The 19942-nt window shown below is 57.0% G+C and overlaps 1 protein-coding gene across 4 annotated transcripts in view; it reads left to right on the top strand.

Moving 5' to 3' along the window:
• Positions 1-3211: 3211 nt before the first annotated feature.
• Positions 3212-19942, top strand: part of CACNA2D2 (calcium voltage-gated channel auxiliary subunit alpha2delta 2) — a 141701-nt gene continuing 124970 nt past the window's right edge. For all 4 annotated transcript variants that reach the window (XM_058559186.1, XM_058559177.1, XM_058559185.1 and 1 more), the window contains exon 1: positions 3212-3631. In XM_058559186.1, the coding sequence (XP_058415169.1) occupies positions 3417-3631 (215 nt within the window). In that variant the 5' untranslated portion in view covers positions 3212-3416. The remainder of the gene's footprint in view (positions 3632-19942) is intronic.

Genomic DNA, 19942 nt, shown 5'->3' with positions numbered 1-19942 from the left:
CCTGTGCCCTCCTAACGACCAGGCTCTGTGTGGGGCCCTGAGGGGGTGACAGGAACAAGAAAGACTTGGGTCCCAGCTTGACAAGAGTCCAGGCTGCAGGCGTTTTCCATCAGTCCTTGTGTGTATGGCAGGGGGGAGGGGGCAGGAGAGTGGGGACTGGGATGAGGACCTGAATAGTTGAGGGAGGATCCAGGAAGGCTTCCTGGCAGAAGTGGTATTTATGGATCCATAAATATCCTGAGTTCAAGTGGTTGAGATGAGGGAGGGTGTTCCAAGTGGAAGGAACTGCATGGGTAAAGCCCTAAGAAAACAGAAAGCTGTCCAGGCCCCTGGCCTGTGGAGCAGCAAAGGGTGATGCAAGGGAGGCTGGAGGTGGGCAGGCTGGAGCGGGGATCTTGCTGCTCCAGGTGTCCCAGATGTTCCTGATGGGCTTCCTCCTCTCTCATGTGGCAGAACTGAGCCCAGGACTTGCTTGGCACATAGTAGGTTTTCCATAAAAACCCCCCAGTCTTGTTTTGTCTGCTCAGCTGACCTCCCCTTAGGTGGCATGCAGAACTGGCACCTGCCAGGCCCCCTGCCATGGACGGACCCCTCTCTGCTGCCTGCAGCTTGACCTGCCCCTGCCCATCCCACACGACTTCCAGCACATGCACCTCTGGCCAGGTGGGTAGCCAGAGGCCTTTGCTGCCGAACCTGTCAATGTGCCCACCATGGAAGTGCCTCTGCTCCCTGGGAAGGCTTGATTTCTCCTCCCATGATCTTAACTTATGGCTGGAGGCAGCCATCAGAGATCGAGGATGTTGTGAGCCTCAGAAGTTGGAAGGTGTAAACTCTTACTACCCGTTTACTCTTTTTTTTTTTAAATTTTATTTATTTATTTATTTTTCCCCCCAAAGCCCCAGTAGATAGTTGTATGTCATAGCTGCACATCCTTCTAGTTGTTGTATGTGGGACGTGGCCTCAGTGTGGCCAGAGAAGCGGTGTGTTGGTGCGCACCCGGGATCCGAACCCGGGCCTCCAGCAGCGTAGCGCGTGCATCTAACCACTAAGCTACGGGGCCAGCCCAACCCGTTTACTCTTACTTACCTCCCCTCCTTATTTGTCTTTCTTTAATGGGCTGTCAACCAAAATCTCCCACCTTTCCCTTGGTGCCAGCGGCCTCAATGAGGTGTACATCTGTGGAGGGAGGCTGGGACTGAAATGCCCAACTCCCAATGCCCAGTTGTCATAACAGCCTGCATACAGGTGTCTGATGGTCTGGTCACTTTTTGGGGACAGTACTGCCATCCTGGTGTCAGAGGGCAGGGAGGATGCTCTTGATATTTTGCACCCTGCCACTGTAGAGTCTGCCTCGGGAAGGTGCCCACCTAACCCCCGAGGGCACCCGGGACAGATGATACCCTCTATGCTGGTTCCCTGGGGCCATGAGCACAGGCATTTGTTCAGCAAACAAATGGGGGAGGATACCGTGGGCCAGCGGTGCCCTGGGCATACGGGAGACAGAGATGCTAGAGACAGGTATCAGCAGGAGGGGCTGGGAAGGGACTGGTTAGCTCAGGCTTGTTGACTCTTCTGTGTAGCAGCTCCCCCGCCCCCCATTCTGTCCAGCCTGGAGGGACTGCCCTGCTCAGAGTTGGGGGTGGGGACATCTGGCACAGTCAGGCATCTGGCTCAGTGAGGACCCTGCTTGTCCTCCATAGAACTGGCCTTGCTTGGCCTCCCAGAGTCCACCAGGCTCCTTCTGTTCACGAGGCCCCAGGCCTATCAGGGATTTGGGGCCCAGGGCACTGCTTTCCTCTGATAATGTATTTGGGTTCTTATAGCTTTGGGCCTATTGGCAAACCTCAGTCTGGCCCCTGAAGACTCACTCAGGTCAGGAGAAGAGGAAGCTCCAAAGCTGTCCTCTTGTCAAGCCCTGGTTTGTAAGGGTGGGGCAGGGGTGGGGACAGCCCGGGCAGGACTGAGGAGCAGGTGAAGGTTGTCCTGAGCCCTACTTCCAGCCTCTGACCTCTGCCCTCCTCAGTCCAGGGGCCATCACTCTTCCCTCCTCAACTGCAAAATCCTCTTCAGGCTGACTTGTGAGTAGGTGATGGAAGACTCACCCAGATGTCATAAGGTGGGGGCCCTTGCACGAGTGGTTACTGTCTCTCACTCCTCATGTTGAGCACAGAGTCTGAGGGCAGTTACTGCTAAGGGGGCCCTGCATTCTCCCATCCTATCTTTACCGGGGGCAGAGCAGGGTCTTAGGGCAACTTCAGGAGAATCGCAGGGATGTTCTCTCCCCACCATAAGTGCTTTGGTCTACCAAGCAATTCACTCCCATTCTCACTTCAACCTGGAAATGGGAGTGGGCACCCATACAAGTATCCACAAGGGTGGAAACTGAGGCTCTGAGAGGCCCACAAGTTCCAGGGTCAGAATTGACACCAGCTCGGCTTTCTCCCAGCTCTCTCCCAGCAGGAAAGAGCCAGGGGCCTCTAGGACAGAAATGATTGGATTGTGCAGGGGTGAGTTTCCTGGCACTGGAGGAGTCTAAATAGAGGCTGTGCAAGCCTTGGGAGCTGGGGCTTGGGGCTGCTCTGCACACAGTGCCTGCTTAGCACAGGGAAGTGAAATGAGTGGTTGCAGAGGGCTGCATCCTGCCATTCTCAGCCCCTCACAACTCTGCAACTGGATCCAGGTTCCCTCTCAGGGAGCTAGGAGACCCAGGTCCTTTCTTTCTTTCAGGGGCTGGGGATCCAAGTCCCCCCAGAGACGACTCTTGAAGGTAGCTGAAGCCACTGGAGGTGTGAGTTCAGCACTGCTGCCCTCTACTCAGGTCTTGGCTGAAGCCTGCCATTCCACCATTAAACCTGTGACTCCAGGCCTTAAGCCTGTTGAAGGTCGAGCCCCCAGAAGGGTCATATATGCGCCTGCCCTGGGCCTCGGGGCGGGGGCTCTTCCTGCGGGTGCTGCCGAGAAGAGCATCGGGGTCTGAGGCGTGGGGGCAGCGGTGCACATTGGGAGCTCGGACCGCGGCTAGGGCGCAGGACGCGCGCGCCGGGGCAGGCTCGGGGCTGCGCGGGGACCAGGGGCGCGCAGGCACGGGCGCGCGCATGGCCGTGGCGGGGGCGCGCGGGGGCGGGCCAGCCAGGGAGAGAGGGAGGGAGGAGGGCGGCGCCGCCAGGTTAGCAGCGGCGGCCGCTATTTGAGCGCCGGTCCCGCGCCAGGCGCTCAGAGCGCTTCGAGCCAGCGCCTTGGAGAGATCGTAACACGCAGCCTGCAGAGGCGCTGCGGCCCGTGCAGCCCCGGAGGCCCCGCGCGAAGAAGGCGGCGGCAGAGGAGAGGGCCGGATTGCCGCCCGCAGCCCGCGCCCCCCCACCCCGCCGCCTCCGCCCCCCACCCCCTCCCCGCGGCGCCGCATCTTGAATGGAAACATGGCGGTGCCGGCTGGGACCTGCAGCGCCTCTCGGCCCGGTCCGGCGCGGATCGCGCTTCTTTGGCCCGGCCGCAGACCCCAGCCCGGCCTCGGCGCCCGGCGCCCGGCGTCCCGGCCCCCGCGCCCACTGTTGCTGCTAATGCCGCCGCTGCTGCTGCTACCGCTGCTCGCCGCCCCTGGCGCCTCTGCCTACAGCTTCCCCCAGCAGCACACGTAAGTGGCCTCGGCCGGTTGTGGGACCCCGGTGGAGCCCTGCGCCCTTTCCGCCCCCCGGTCCGCGCCGGTCCCTCCCCGCGCCTGCCGCCGGGCCTGGGGGTGGCGGCCCCAAGCCCAGAGGGCGGGCAGACGCGGTCCCGGCGCTTCTGGCTGCGTCGCGAAACTTCCCCGCGGTGCCCCTTCTTTCCCCAACCCCCCAAACTGGGCAGAGCAAGATTTCCAAGCCTTGGGATGAGGTGGTGGTGGTGGGGGTCCAAGCTTGCCAGCTGATTCCCTTGCCGCTGTCCCAGTTAGAGGGGAACCTGGGGTTGGGTGAGGGGGCAGCCAGCGACCCCTGCTCAGCGGAGTTGGAGCCGCGCGTCTGCCCCACGTTTCCTCCCTGGTGGGAACCTCCAGCCAGAGGTGGGGGGGCACCTTCAACCTGTCTTCATTGCTCTTTTCCTTTGAGGAGGAGGGCTAGATGCAGAGGATGCGAGCAGCTTCTTGTTGTGGCCAGTGCCACAGAGGGGATCAGTGTCTTGGGCCCCCCCACTCCACCTGCGGGGAATCCCCTGGAGAGCCCAGTTGAGAGGTGAAGGTGCTGGGGTGGGCGGCAGAAGGTGAATGGCAGGGAGGACCCCTGCCTGCTCCTGCTACTGCTGTCAATAGGGTAATAATATCTCCTAGCCCTGCCAGCTTCTGTGGGTTCTCCGTGGTCCTTCTGAGCCTTCTCTTCCTCTCCAAGAGCCCACAAACTCGGGCATCCTCCTTGGGGTGAGCTTGGCCACATGTGTCTGAGGCTGGAAGTGGGTATTCAGTGCATGTGGCCTTTAGGACAGAAGCTGTTTCCGTGGGCACCATGCCCCAGCTTTATGTCAGTGCCCCGACACCCCTCCCTGCTGTGGCTTTGGGGCACGGTGACCACCTTGCTGCCGGTTATCTGTCTCTGGGTCTGAGGAGCCACCTGTCCCTGGACTCCTTCACCAGTGGCCAGGCTGGAGGTATGGGAAATGAGTAGCTGGGCTGCTAGTGGCCAAGGGGAAGGGTCTGGCCTCAGGTAAGGGGAGAGGCTGGCTTTGCATCCTTAGACCAGTCCTGCCCTAGGGTAGGAGCCCCTGGTTCTGCCTCAAAACCTGCTAGGTTCTCCCCGATGAGGGAAAAACAAACTCTGAATGCCACTGCTCTGAGTCTCCCTCCATCTCGTCATCTCTCTTCTCGCACAGCCTGGCTGTGCTCAGGCGGGTGATCAGTTGGCAAATTACAGGTGCTGCACGGACGTGTCCTCTGTCAACCGTCTGGATTTTTCGTGTGTGTGTGAGGGGGTGCGCAGGGAGAAGAGAATCATATGGAAGTTCAGAGCTTGTGGATGCATTATTGTCTTTTATTTGCTGTGATGAAAATGAACTCAAGTCACAATGTTTAAAAAGAGCAAAAGCATAATTTTTTTGTTGTTCTTTTTTCCTCAAAGCCAAGCCATGGTTATTCTTTCCCTAGCCGTTGCATAGCTCCTTGAGTGAAGGTTTCAGGAGCCGTCTCTTTTCACCTCTTCCCACCTCACCGCCTCTCCTTGCAGGCTGAAGGGGGTCAGATGGCTGTTGGGCCTACATGGGTCTCCCTTGAAAGGCCATTGTGAGACCCTGACCGGAGTGGACACCTGTCCCTCTGTCTCCAGCCCGAAGATGGTGAGGCGGGTATGATGGCAGCGGCACATTTCCAGCTGGACGCTCTTTTCTTGTCGATGTAGTTGGAGCTAATTTGAGGGTTTGGGACATGTCTTGCAAACCGTAATTAGAGAATGAGAGTGGGGGTGGGGTGGGGGCTGCGCAGCTCTCAGGGTCTAGGAAGAGGTGACTAATGTGCGATGACACGCGGGGTTTGCCGTGACAGCCAGCGCCCTTCGGCTGCCCTGGTCCCGCAGATGCGGATCCGCATTGATCCTTGGAGGGAGGAAGGGAAGGGATTCGAGGGAGGGTTCCCTTACCCGATCCTGGCTAGTTGGAGTTGGGGCTTTTGTTGAACTGACATGAAAGGCTGAGGCTGCTGCCGTGGGGCTGCTCAGGGGTGGGTGGCCTCCCTGAACTCTCCTGGGTCAGCGTGGCCAGGCTAGGATGAGATTTTGATACAGGTGGCTTTCTGAGGTGGGAAGTGGGACCCTCAGCCTCACGGCACTGTGCTGACGACCCCACAGTGGAGAGAGCCCTTGACAAGAAAGTCATTTCCTCATTAGCAGTGTGACAGGGCCCTGGCAGTGTGACAGGGCCCGGCTTCCCAAGCCGCTGGGTTTTAAGCAAGTGTGAGGTTGGGGTCCGGTGGCCGTTATTTCTGTCGTCGCTCTGGCAGCGTGGCTCTCTGCCCACCAGGCAAAGTGGACCAAGGCTGCTGCTGGATGGAGGAAGGCAGAGGAGTTACCATTGGAGGGAGGACAGGGCTGTGGTTTTGGGGGGGCTCTCTCACCCCACCTGGACGTGGATCAGGGTTTCAAACGAGGAGGCCACGCGTGCACAAGCACATGTCTGCATACGTGCACTCGTGTGTCTGGGGGTGAGTGGGGGAGATGGAATCAGAGCACACACATTCCTTTTCACCTGCTTCCTCTCATTTCCAGTTCTGCTTACCTGTGTTCAAGCTGCTGCTGGCCAAGGGGCAGCCGTCACTGCTTTGCCTGCCTTGTGTCTTTCCCTCTCTCAATCCTATCTGTTCTCTCCTTCCTCCCCTGCTCTCTTCCTCAGGTCTCTCATCTGTTCTCCCCTCAACCCCTCCCCCCACTTCCTTGCCCATCCCTCTCATCTCTCTGTGCCCACCCTGCCCTGCCTGCCTCTTTTGTCATCTCTTTGACCTCTGTCCGCTGTTCTCTGGCATCCCTGGGTTTCTCTGTCCCCTGCTCTGAGGGATCCTGGCTGAGTGCTGGGTGGAGTGCCCAGCTGGCTGGACCCTCTTAGCCCCACTCTGCCCCAGTGATGGTGCTGGCCAGCGCCTCCCTTCCTCTGGTGGTGGGTGGGAGGGTGGGAAGCAGATAGGGGCCTGAGGGGTCTGGACCCCCCAGCATATTAATGACAGCCAGAGTACATGCTCCTTTTCCTGAGTGCCCATGACAGGGCATGTGTCAGTCTAGCTATGGTTAATGGTGGGTGATGTGTGTCTGTCTGGGCCTCCGAGCCCGCGTCTTCATCCCCTCGTGGCTCTCCCTATTAGAGGAGGCAACATCACACATCTGGGTCCCCCATCTCCCCAACAACCTGCCACAGCTTTTGCAGGAGGGAGGAGGGGGTGAGGCTTCTCAGCCTGCTGCTGCCACCGCTGGCATGCAGAGCTGCCAGGTGCTCCCATCTCTCCTAATGTTGAGGATTTTGTTGAGGGGGAGACCCTTGGCTGCTGTCCCCACCTGGGACCCACCTTTATTGAGCCAGCTCTGTCAGGCTAGTCCCTGAGAAGAGAGGGGGCTGTTTTAAGATGAATACTCTCATAGTCTGCTGGTGGATCTCACTCTGGATTCTCAGTCACACTAGTGTCCCCAAGGAGAGACAGACTCATGAGTGGAGTGAGCACGTCTGCACTCAGTGCGCCTTCTCCCTCTGCCTGTGGGCACATGGGCACTGCCAGCTCTTTGCACCTCAGATGTGTATGGGTGGACCCTGCCAGCTCCTGGGAGGAGGCAGTTTGGGGACAGGCTGAGTGTCAGGCGTAGGCCCTGCTGGCTCAAGCTTTGGTCTCCAGAACTGACCCTCTCCATTGGGATGACCTTGCCTCAGTTTCCCCAACTAAGATAATAGGATCTGCTTAAGAGGCTGGTGGTGAGAATTAATGGGAGAGGGTGTATCCTCTGGTGGGCAGGGAGGGTTCCGTGGGTGGGCGCCATGGCAGCTGTTGTTAGCATGAGCATCAGACCCTGATGCTACAGCCTGATGGGCCCCCACCTGCCAGTCTTTTCACATCGCTCCCATGGGCTGAGCGCCTCCCTGTCTCTCTGCTTTGCTTGTGTTGTCCCTTCATCACTGCATACTTTTCTCCGGGGTTTAGATCCCTCCTTAAAGGTCTCATACCCACACCTCCCGGAGGTGTGCCACTGGGTTGTGCTACTAGCTCAGGCTGTACCCAACCACATGGGATATCAGCTTCTTGAGGACAGACACTGGGCCACCTCCCTCCCTCACTGCCTGAAGCCCAACTTGACCGTGAAGGAGAACATCCCCAGGCTAATGGTGGCCCCCCCTCACTGAGCTCAGGCCAGGCCCCTTACCCCTATTACCACCTTGACCTCAGAACCCATGGTCATACCCATCCCACAGATGGGGAGACTGAGACTCAGAAAGATGAAGGGACCTGCCCAAAGCCGCACAGCTACCGGAGGCAGGGCTGGGAGAAGACTAATCTGCAGGTACTTAGCTGCCCTGCCATGGGGCTGGGCACATCTGGGCAGTGAGCCCAGGAAGTTGGGGGTGGGGACTCAAAATGAAGAGGCCTAAGATGTGTGAGGCACGCCTGCACCTCCCAGCTTTCACCTTTCCTGCTATCTCTCTGTCTTCTTCTGGGTCTCAGGTAACCCTGAGGGGCCTTCCTTGGCCCAAGGCTGTCCTACCAGCCCCAGTGCTCATAGCCTCATGCCCACCTCCACCCCCTCCCACGTATACACAGGTGATCACGGAGCCCCTCTGCCCCTGACCCAGGTTTTTCCCTTCTCTGAGGCTTTGAATCATGGGCCAGGCCTGCCTGGAATGGAGGAGCGGGCAGGAGGGACTCCATCTTGTGACGCTGAGATACCGTCTCCCTCTCCCGATTCCAGTATGATTCCGAAGAGAAAGGTCATGGGGGTGTGGGTTAGGGTTGTTAATGGAAACCTGAGGCTGGATCCTCTAGTCCCTCTACAGCTGTGTCATGCGACTTCAGAGGACTCGGACCTTATAGGCGCTTGGGTTTTTGTGCTGTCTGGACAGGTGGGGCCTGGTGCTGGGGGGCCGGCGAATCAGAGTTCTCATTGCTAGGAACAATTCAAGGAACAGCTGGAGGTTTGGAAGTCAGTGCAGGTAGGCTTGTGGCATGGGCCTGTCTGGCAGGGTGGTGTTGTCTGTGGTTGGGGGATGGTCTCTTTCTTTCTCCTTCCCCTTCCAGCACCCCACCCCCTGCTGCTGTCCTCACAGGTTTCCAGATTTGAGATCTGCCTCGGGCACTGGTGACCTGTGCCTTTGAGTGAGTGGGCTCAGGGCCTCAGGCCTGGGGAGGGAGCCCCAGGACCTAGGGTACTCTAAAGGCAAGGGTGGGGTGCTTTCCCATACTGGCTACATACCTCTGGCCAACTGGGGAGCTTCTCTTCATGTCAGGTTGGTTTTTTTTTTCTTTTTTCTGGTGCTTACTGTCTAAACAAGAAGCTACAGAATCAATATTCGTATTCCCAGAGGGAGGTGTATGTGTGGTTTTTGCTTTTTTTCCTTTCCCTTCCTCTCTTGTCCTGTGTAACCTGAAGAGACTCCTGAGCTGCCTGTGGCTTGCAAGGGCCCCACAGGGATCTCTTGGAGCCACCCTAGAGGAGTCAAGGATGCTGTCATTCAGGCGCACACAATCTGACCCTGACCTTTTGCGGGCAGGACCTGGAGGCAACACTCAGCCAGGCCCTGCCCTGCCACTGTGTGGCTCAGGCCGTTGGTTTGGTGTCCTTGGACCTGGTCCTGTTCATGGACCACCTAGTGCCCCTCCCACCTTACGTGGGCCCCATCCCTCTGGGGCTGGTCTGGCTGGCTCGGACCCTGGCCACTGGGCCCCTGTCTAGCTGGGATTAAGTGGGGGGAATCTTCATCAAGCCTCTGTCAAAAGCAGCCCCAGCCCAATTCTCTCAGCTGGGTAGCTTGCATGGTGGTGACCTTGGACAAGCCCTCTCCTCCCCCTGGGCCTCCGTTTCCTCTCTTCCAGGGCCTTTCTGACTCGGACATTGCAGTGCCCTAAGAATACAGGTCCTGGGTCTTCCTGCTCCTCTCTACACTCAGCTCTAGCTGTGGGGTGATGCCTGACCTCAGCCCAGCTGGGCCTCATCTCCTCCAGTGTGTGGAGCCTACACCTCTGGTGCTGGCCTCTGGCCACACCTTGGGTGTCCCAAAGCTGCTTCTCAGACTGACCCACTTTGAGCTCTGATCAGCCTAATTGTTTAGCAGAGAGGGAGTGGCATAGGAAGTCTTTCCTGCTGATCATTAACCATCTCCCCCACCTTGGACGCAATTCTCATTAAATGAAGAGGATAGGAGTGGGTGAGAAGGAGAAGTCGCCCCCTCTGCCCCTTTTCCCTGCCTGCCTTAGACCCTGGGCCCCTTGCTCCCCCGTTGATGCCTTCTTTCCCTGCTGGCCAGTCTTTCTGAATGAGTCCCTGTCTTGATGCACATTGAGGCTCTGCCACACCTCTCACCAGCTGTGTGACCTCGGGAACTTTCTCAGCCTCTCTGGGTCTTGGGGCCCATCTGTAAAACAGGGTTCCCTTGATTGCACTGCCTCATGGGGCTGGGTTGTAAAAGGTCATGAGGGATGGGCCTGGCCCCGGGGAGTGCATGATAAAGGCCTGTGGATCCTGACTGGATCTATGAGGGTTCTCAGTCCAGCGGGACCTATACTCCAAGTGCCAGGCACCTGTCCCATTGTCCATAGCACCCACTGTCCCTAGAGGCACCTACAACTGAATTGTGGTTTCTGGGTGTTTCCTCCTGTGCTTGGCCCTTGCCTTGGCCGGTGTGCACGTGTAAGCTTGTGTGTGGAAGTGTCTTCATGTGTGCTCTTATGTGTGTTTGTGCGCATGTGTTGGGTATGTTCATGTGGGTGCATGCTTGTATGAGTGTCCATCTGTATATGAAGACACATGCTTGTGTGGGTTTGTGTGAATGTGTGTTCCCGTGTGTGCATGTGTGCATGTTGTTTGCATGCATATGTGTGTACGTGCATTCTCACATATATACATGAGTGTAGGTGTGTGTACGTGTGTGTGCATATGAATGTGAATGTAGGTATGTGCTCGTGCATGTGTGTGTGTATTATTTGCGGACACACGTACGGTTTATCTCTCTGCACTCAGAATGCACTCCTGGTGCCCACCTTCTGCACTCGCCTTTGAGGTTAATGCCAGGGTTGCACTGGGCAAGTGCTGGCAGTGGGAAATAAAGCCGCCTGGTTGTTAGGACCAGTGTTTTGCAAACTTTTATGTCAGGAACAGCCTGAGTTAAGGCTGAGCTAGAAAGTTTGATCATCTACCAACTGGCTAGATGACAGCCTGCAAGGGAAACACACAGAGGCTGCATCCTTGTAATTCAAATTTTTGCAAATTGGATGATATTTAGATGCACTGGAGGACTTGGGACTCAGAGAAGCTTGGTAAGTCCTTTGTGAAGCGTAGCATCTTTGCAAACAGCCCTTCCCGTGTGGAGAGTCTGAGGGTGGGTGTGGAGGTCGAGGCTCAGGCAGAGTGGAAACTCCTGCTGTGTGACCTTGGGCTGGCGATTTTCCCTCTTGGAGTGATGCTTCTCATTTGCACACTGAAGGGAGGGAGACTGGCATCCCTTGCAGCATCTGCTGTAGGTTTGGGGTTCTCACTCCGAGCAAGACATTCTTGCAGTCAGCTGCAGGCACGATTTGGGGTACAAAAACCTCTGCTTGATGGTCCCCACATGTTCCTCTATTTGGGGCGCCTCCAGCAAAGCCTGTTCCTTTTGAGGATGAATTTTTGTTTACTGGGTCTTTATAAACAAGGCTGTCTAGGTGCCCTGCACTGCTGCTGGCCCTTGGGGCTGTGTGGGCCCTGATCTGATGGGTTGTGATGTCTGAGAGAACTTTTGCTTCTCTGGCATTCTCAGGGCCTATGTGTTGTCAGTGCTGGGATGGCCCACATCCTCGGCATTTCAGGAGGGGGCTTCTGCAAAGGGCAGAAACGTCTTCCTGTTGGGAACCTATAAGGCCAGTGAGGGTTCCTTTGGGGGCAGGAAGCCTGGGCGAGACCATCTCCTTGGGCGGTATGGGCTTTGCGTGGTTCCCTGACTTGGGAAGGATGTATCCCAGCCACAGAAGCCCCTGGGGGCCCAGATACCTCCATTGTACAGACAGAGAAACTGATATCTGAGGGGGCGGAAAGGAGCCTTCAGGCCCCGCATTTCTACGGGCCACACACACTCTGTGGGCAGGGCCCAGTCCCGAGTGCTCAATACAGGCTGCTCGAAGAGTGCTCCCTGTTGGGCCACCTTGCGCTATGACGTACAACAGGTTCTCTTAAATAAAAACATCCCTGATACGGGAAGCGGGAGCAATCTGAGCCCTCCTTTGGCAAACCCTGCAGAGCAAGGTGCCCGTGTGGTGTGAGGTCCCAGCTTCTGGAGTTTCTCTGGGGCAGACCTCGATGCCCATGCCATTCTGGAGTCAGTAAGGCTTTCAGGGTCCCCTCAGGAAGGACAGCTCTGTCGCTGAGTGGGTGTGAACGTATTCCTGAGATGGGTAGAGGCCCCTGCTCTGCTGCGAATTTCCAGCCTGACGTCGCATTTTAGCCTTGATCACTTCCCTGGGCAGCCCGTGTTCTCCTCCTGCCGGCGCTGCTTGAAATGCTGCGTTTGAAGCCTTAAAGGTCAGGCCTGGTGCTGCCCCTGGTTCCAACAAACAAACAACAAAACAACCCACCTCAGCCCTGCCCCTAACTTCATTTATTAGAAAAGAGAAATTAGTTGGCAGAACAGGCCTCTGTGCTGAGGGCTCTTACAGCCGGATGTTTCTTCTTTCTCCCTGTGAGCTGAGGCCGGGACGGGCATGGTGAGAACCTGGGCATCTTCCTTTCCTTTCCTGGACCCGCCAGGCATGCTACAGTGTCTCCCATTGAAGGTTAGCTGTGACCTTGCACCCCAGAAGCCTGCCGTGGGCAGAGCCCCACTTCTCAGCCTAGCATTCAAGGCCCTGTCTGGGCTGGCTTTGGTCTCTGGCCACTAGCTCTGTGAATATCCAGGCTCCAGCCAGGCCAAACCACTTGCAGGTCCTAGTAGGAGCTCTGGCCTCCCCATCTTCTGGCCTTTGCTCATTATGTCTCTCTACCAGGCTGGCCTGCTCAGCCTAAGTACTGGGACAAGCAGCCTTCCTGACTGATGCCCTCCTCTCGCTCCCTACCCACTGTGGACCTCTCCTCCAACCATGTGCCATCTCCCCCAACTCTGCCTAGTTTGCAGGGGCATTCCAGGAGTAGGCATTGACTGACTACTACCCCCTCAAAAGCTGAGTCCGAAGAGTATACTTGGCTACAAGGAAAAGAGGCTTCTTCTGCGCACATCTTGGCAACCCCGGCATGATTTTTTCATCACGGTTATGCCCTTTATCTTCTGACAAGGAGCCCAGAGGCAGGTGAGTGTAGGCTGTCATCAAGGACCAAGTCCTCACCTGCACTCTGCCTGGCTGGCCTCACTTTTGGTGTGGCTGTCTGTCCTTGGCTGACTTCCCTCATGGCAACAATATGGCTGCCACAGCTCCAGGTATCACATATACCAGACATTAGGAGTAAAAGAGAGATGTTTCCTCTGGGTTCCACTTAAGAGGCTAGGAAACCTCTCCCTGAAGCCCCTAGCCAACTTCACCTCACACCTCATTGGCTAGCACTGGATTGCATGTTCACTCTAAACCAATCACTGGTAGTTGGAAGATGCATTGTGATTGGCTCAGGCTAATCAGGATTTACCCTTGAGCTAAGGATAGGGTCACCTTGGGGAGAGATTCTTGCAGACTTGGGTCTTGTTAGCAAGAAGTGGAGGGAATGATGGAGAATGGGGAGGCAGTATCTGCTGCAGAATCAGACAAGAGGCTTGAATGTGGGGGTGGGGGCTGAGGAATAAGGTGGGAGGGGAAGGGACGGGAGGGTGTCCATACTCGAGGAAACATTTGTAAAGGAAGTGTAGATATTTTAACCACATCATCAGTCACTATGAGCTTGGCCCTGGCTGGTGTATTTCACATATGCTATCCAATGAGATCAGTCCATTTTTATTCCCCTTTCACAGACAAGAAAAATTGAGGCTCAACATGGCTAAGTGGTGCTGAAATCACAGAGATGGTGAGTGTTGGAGGCAGGATTCACACCCTGGTGCTTGGGTCCGAGCACTCAGCCATTGCCTCACACAGCCCTTCTGCAGCTCACCTCCTCTGACCACAGGACCCTCAGGGTGCCCCACACTCCCACGCTCTTCATCGTAGCTGTCCTTCTGCAGAGGATGCCTCTCTCATCAGGCTGAGGTCCTTGGAGCATGGTTTCATGGGGGCTACTGGCTTTGTCACTGGGCCTGTGGCCCCCACCCTGGGTTCCTTGGAGGGCATGGGTGGACTGAGAAGATGCTAACAGAGGGGCATGTCCTGCTGCTGCAGAGCAGTGCAGCTGACTTGGCCTTAATGGGCCACAGCTGAGGAAGTGACCCGTGGACATGGCCAAGGGGAGGGCCTGAACTTGGCTGGGTGGTACCTGTGAGGCTTCATTCTCGTCTTGGGCAGGGGTGGCTGCAGGGTGGGGTGTACTTTTGTCCCCTCACTACAGAGGCCTGGGCTGTCCTTGGTTGGCTCCCCTGTAAGCTGGTACTGTGGAGACCACAGCCAAGAGGGCTGCTTCTGATGGGCATGGAGGTGGGCACAGGAAGGGATCTCTGCCCTCAGGACTGAGTACCTACCGAGGCAGCAGCCATTTCCTGCCATGGGGACTTAACAAGCACCTACTCTGCACTGAATGTGGAGTAAGGAGGGGAGGAGTTGGGTGGGCTGCAAAGGCCTTGCCAGCCCCAAGCAGGTCCTGCCTGTGGTCCAGCCAACCTCTGCCTGTCCCTTAGTGCTTGGCTAGGAGTCAGTGTTCCCTGAAGCCTCCCCTGACTTCCCCGTGTGGGTCAGGGACTTTCTAGGCTGCCTGAAGGCTCCCCCATTCTTGTCCTGCAAGAGACCTGCTGCCTCCCCTTCAGAGGTGTGTGCCTGGAAGGGGCAGGGGCAGTGACCACTTGTTATTGGCTGGAGCTCCAGGCTAGCGCACACCAAGTGCTCAAAAAAATGTTGGCTGAGCAGAGAGTCTGCGCGGATATCTGCAGGCCAAGCTGGTTGTGTCTGTGGAAGCTGGAGCAGCTTTCCCATGGTCTGGGGCAGGGCCCCACATAGGCCTGGCTTTGTTGGTGCTGCAGGGCAAAGGCCACCCCACACACCCTCCTATAGCTCTCTTATAAGGGGCCACCCCAGCCTAGAGGCTGTCTCCAAGGGCTGCCCTGGGGAGAGAGGTGAAGGTTGGGTCCAGGGCCCTATAGGCTGTGTTATTTAATTGGGTAAGGGCAGGGCCTGGGCATCAGCATTTTTCCAGAGCCATCCAGTGAACCAAGGTAGCCACAGGGGATAGGAAGGTAAACATGGGACTGCCTCTGGCCCCCCGCTCTGCTGGCAAGGAGGACTGAGGCTCCCAGGGAAAGGGGGTGGGGGCCGGCGTACTGGTTCTGGGGAGTCTCCTGGCCGTGGTCCCTGTGGGAGCCAGCTGTTCCCAGATGCCTGTGCGTGTGGCTGGTGGCTAGAGTCTGCAGCCTGTCCCAAGGAGATCACTGGGCCTCCTCAACTGGCTCCCTACTCCTTCCCGACTGCCCCTCTGCCTGGACATTTGCTCATGCCCTGTCCACCCTGCTGACCGCTCTGCAGCCTGCCCATGTTTCGGGACTGGCCTCCTGACTGCCCCTTCCCTGCCCGGGTCCACCCTTACACCTTAGCTGTGTACCAGGCCTGCTCTCGGGGAGCTCACAGTTTGTGGGGGAGATGTCAGTGAAGAAGAAATGAAAGCAGGGCAGAATAAATAATAACCATGCATGGCCGGTGTTCCAAGTGGCATCCGACAGGTGATAAGATGCCGCCTCTGGTCGGGGTGGGGGAGGTGGGGCAGGGTTCATACTCCAGACCAAGTTCTGACAGGCCATCTCAGGGTCCGCGGCCATTCCCATGGCCCTGGACCTACCCCAGTCAGTGCTGTGGAGGCCCTGGGGAGAGCACCCAGACCCGCCTTCCTCTGAGGGTAAGCCACTGATGGGGGGACAAGGGGCGAGGGTGGAGTGGGGGAGAGGCTCACCCGTATTGATCCAGCCCCAGTTCCCAAAGCTCCAGGCAGGCCCTGTCCCTATCCTGCTGACGTGCTCCCAGAAGCCATTGCTTCTCTGGACAGTGCCTCCAAGCACCTGGGATGCCTTGGGCTGCCCACAGCTCATGATAGAGGCCCCGCCTGCCTGGTGCTCCACAGCCCCAGATCCCCTGGCACAGAGCAGCTGGGGAGGGTGGTGGGGAACAATGCCAGAGGCCATTAAGCTGGCTGACTTACATGGCTTCCTAGCCAGCGCCGGGGGAAATATATTTCACAGGTGATTTCTAGACTGGTGGCATATGGAGGAGGCCATTACTCTAAAATGGAGAGGGTTGGGACTTCACGGGGCCATCTAGAGGGACCTGGAGCTGTGGGCTTTGTTGACCTCGCTGTGTCTGCTTGCTGTCTGCTAGAAAGCCTGGTCCGGGGATGGGGGTTGAGGAGGGGAGGAGCTGGGAGTCATAAAGAGAGCCCCATATGTGACCTTGTTTGGGTTATTTTGTACATCAGTTTCCTAATCTTTAAAATGGGATTATATTTCCTATATTTTGTGGTTGTGACAATGGAGCATCCAGTCATTTTTTTGAGCACCTGCTGTGTGCCAGGCCCTGTGCTCAGGAGATGATATTTTAGTGACGATATCTGTGTCAAAAAATGCTAGGAAAGGGGCTGGCCCAGTGGCGTAGTGGTTAAGTTCGTGCACTCTGCTTAGGTGGCCCGGGGTTCGCAGGTTCGGATCCTAGGCGCGGACCTACATACCGCTCATTAAGCTGTACTGTGGCAGCATCCCATACAAAATAGAGGAAGATTGACACAAATGTTAGCTCAGGGACCATCTTCCCCAAACAAAAAGAAGAAGATTGGCAACAGATGTTAGCTCAGAGACAATCTTCCTCACCAAAAAAAAAAAAAACCACCAGGAAAATGGTGAGTGCACTTGTGGGCACCTCTGGCTCGAGCAGCAGCAGGAGAGTTTTCCTGCTGGAGTCTGCATCTAGATGGGGGGCAATAATTGTACTATCCCCGACCTCTGTTTTTGGGTTGAGGCTCAGTACTCTCTGTTGCTGCCAGCCCCAGGGGTCGAGATCACAAGTTATAAACCACGGGGCAGTGTTGGGATGCCCGGGCCAGGAGGCTTTGCACCAGGGCTCGGTTGTGATGGGCACCAGTTAGTGTCTGTGGAGTGAATGAATGAGTGAATGAATGGAATCAGTTCCCAAGAGACTGAGCACCCCCCTGCCAGTCTGCTTCCCCTTCCCCTCATTTAGAGGGCCCACCTTTCTTGGTGCTCCCACACTTAATGCAGCCCGGGGCCTCCTCTCCCCATAGGGAGAGCTCCCGGAGGTAGAGGCCATGTGTTAAATGCATCTCCCAGCAAGGTAAGCAGTTGGCAACCTTGTGTTATATAAAATTATGAAGTTGATGGGCAGCCACTCTGACCTTTGCTTTCCTTATCTGAGAAACGGGAAGAGTCAGCCTGTCCTGTGGCCTTTCCCACAGACGGGCCTTGGGGACATGTGAGCTGGTCTGGTAAACACAGGTCAAATGCCATGGCAGGGGTGGCCTGCAGGTCAGTGCAAGGGGGACGCAAGGGCCTGGAGAGGGCTGTCCTCAGGTGTCAGGCAGGGCTGTGGGGCAGCCTATGGGTTTGACCACACAGGCTGTGCCCAGAGAAATCCTGGTACAGCCTGAGACTCCCTCCCAGTTTAACCTCTTCTAGTTGATGCCTCCCCCACTGTGGGCATATTCATTCCCTCCACAGACACGCACCACAACCTGCTGTTCATTCTTTCTCTCAACACTCATGAGCATCCGCCGTGTGCCAGGCACAGGCAGGGGATAGACAGACAACAGGCCAGGGAAGTGACACTGACAAAGGACATTCTGTGTTAGAAGGTGATAAATGCCATGAAGAAGAGATAGGATAAATTAGAGAGAGGGATTAACTGGAGCGGGGGGAGGTCAGAGTGGGCCTCACTAAAAGGGAGACATTTGAGCAAAACCTGGAAGGAGGGGAGGGTGGGTGCCACATGGGTATCTGGGAGAAGAGTGTTCCAAGCAGAGGAGCAGCCAGTGCAAAGGCCCGGAGATGGGATGTGGTTAGAGCAGGAGGAGAAGGGGAAAGTGGGAGGAGAGGAGGTTAGAGGGCAGTGGGGGCCAGATCAGGCAGGGCCGTTAAATTAGTGTGAGCCTTTGGCGATCACTTTGAGTGAGGTGGGAGCCATGGGAGGGATGTGAGCAGAGGAGGAGCAGGGTGGTGGCCATGGTGGTGGTGAGACATGCCGATGGTCTGGGTGCGAGAGAGGAAAAGAGGTCCCAGGTGACCCCAGAGTTTTGGCTTGAGCAGCTGGAAGGATAGAGTTGTTGCCAGCTGAGCTGAAGGAGGCTGAGGAGGAGTGGGTCTGGGAGATGATCAGGTGTGGGACACGTTGATTTGCAGGTGTGGACTGGGTGTCCCGGTGGAGATGTGTCTGAGCTGGATGTGTGCCCCTGCAGAGGCGCTGGCTGAGCTGTGCTTGCCCAGGCCGGGGCCGAGGACTGAGCAGAGCGCCCTGCTCTTTGAACCCTTAGTTTGCCACCCACTGCCTGTGCCTGCTCTCCTCATCTCCCCACTGTCGGGAGCCCACCACCCTCCACCACCCAGTACATGGAGATACTTGCTCTCCGTGTCCTTGAGGGTGGGCCTCTGCAGGCCTCAGTGTGGGAGCAGCCTGCTTTGGTGCCCATGGTTGGTCTGTTGGTGTTCACGGTGCATCGCTGTGTGCAGAGCTCACTGCTGGGCCTCGCACATGCTGTACCCTTGTCTGGACTCCCTCCAGCTCTGCAGTGCCACCTTCTCCTGGCCAGAGCCCTAGGCTGGGTCAGGCCCCTTGCCGTGCATCCCACTCCCAAGGCTTGCTGGGCTCTTCCCTCTACTCGTCGAGTCTGGATCAGGTCACATGTCTGCTCTGGTTGAATTCCAGGCTCCTGAGAGTAAGCCTGCATCTGCTCTGCTCACTACTGTATCCCTGCCCAGTGCCAGCCTGGAGCCTGGCTCAGTAACCATCTGAATGAATGAGTGAGTGAGAGAATGAGGAGTGAGTGAGCTAGTAGGGGATTTGCAGAAGACTGGAAACATCTGCAGAGTGTTTTGTCTGCAGTAAGCCCTGCTGGGTTTGGCTCACCTGCCTCTCCTCAGCCAGCCCTGAAGACAACACAGGCTCACCAGGTAGTGGCTCCTCTTGGCCTGGCCGCCCCCCTGGGGCTCCTCAGAAGGAGGTGGGGCCGCTGGCTGGCACCTGAAGCCCCCTCCTCACTGCACAGCCCGCAGAGGGGATTTGCATTGCTAAAGGATTCGCCACGGAGCACCCAGAGTAAGCGGCCCACGGTGCATGTCAAGGCGGGCTGAGCACTCACATTCAATTTACATGCAGCTTGGCTTCCTCTGAGATGCCAGGCAGTAGCGAGGAGCAAATCCCAGAGGAAGTGGGCATCTCCCCTACCTGGGCCAGGCTCCTGAGTGGGAGGGATTTGAGGGAGCTCTGCACTGCTGAGATAACATTCCTACAGCAGGATAGCTCTGGTAGGGTAGAAGGAAGGACTTCCCAATTTTACCTGGCTTTGGCTTGCTTGGGGAGGCAGTGGGGACCCTGATGTAGGGGTGGACCCCTTCTCAAATCTGGAAAAGGTCGTAAATGAGGGGTGGCCCTTACCTGCACCCTATTTCTTAAATCTTGGCCATTGGAGTCCACCTTGGGATTAAGGAGGCCTTATGGCCCAGGGGACAGGGCCTGGGCTCTGGAGCCATACTTGCTGGGCTCAAATTCTGGTTCAGCACACACGGCTGCATGGCCTTGGGTGCATTGCTTCACCCCCTAGGCCTCAGAGTCTTCACCCATGAAGGGGGCCTGAGTTGGTCCACACCTAGCCAAGGGTGCTGTGTGACTTCAGGGGGATTCGCACACAGTACCCAGCACACAGTAGGTGCTCTGAGTCATCGGTCCCTTTCCTTGGTGCTCTGCTGCCTGCTGAAGTCAGAGGCCCTTTCCCATAGGTCCCTTTCCTTGGTGCTCTGCTGCCTGCTGAAGTCAGAGGCTCCAGCCTCTCTCCCACTGTAGAGGGAGGTGGGCAGGGCAGGCACCAGTCTGATGAGGGAGACTGTTCCAGTAAATCTATCCCCAAGTGTTTCCAGAAGACTTTTATTTGCCGGGCTACAAGCTAAATTCTGCAGGGAGCTTGGTAATGGGACCTGACTGCAGCCCCAACCTAAGGCAAGGGTC

Source organism: Diceros bicornis, chromosome 2 (assembly GCF_020826845.1).
Source record: "Diceros bicornis minor isolate mBicDic1 chromosome 2, mDicBic1.mat.cur, whole genome shotgun sequence".
NCBI lineage: Eukaryota > Metazoa > Chordata > Mammalia > Perissodactyla > Rhinocerotidae > Diceros > Diceros bicornis.
Note: the sequence above shows the minus strand (reverse complement) of the source record. Positions and strands in the feature narration are given on the sequence as shown.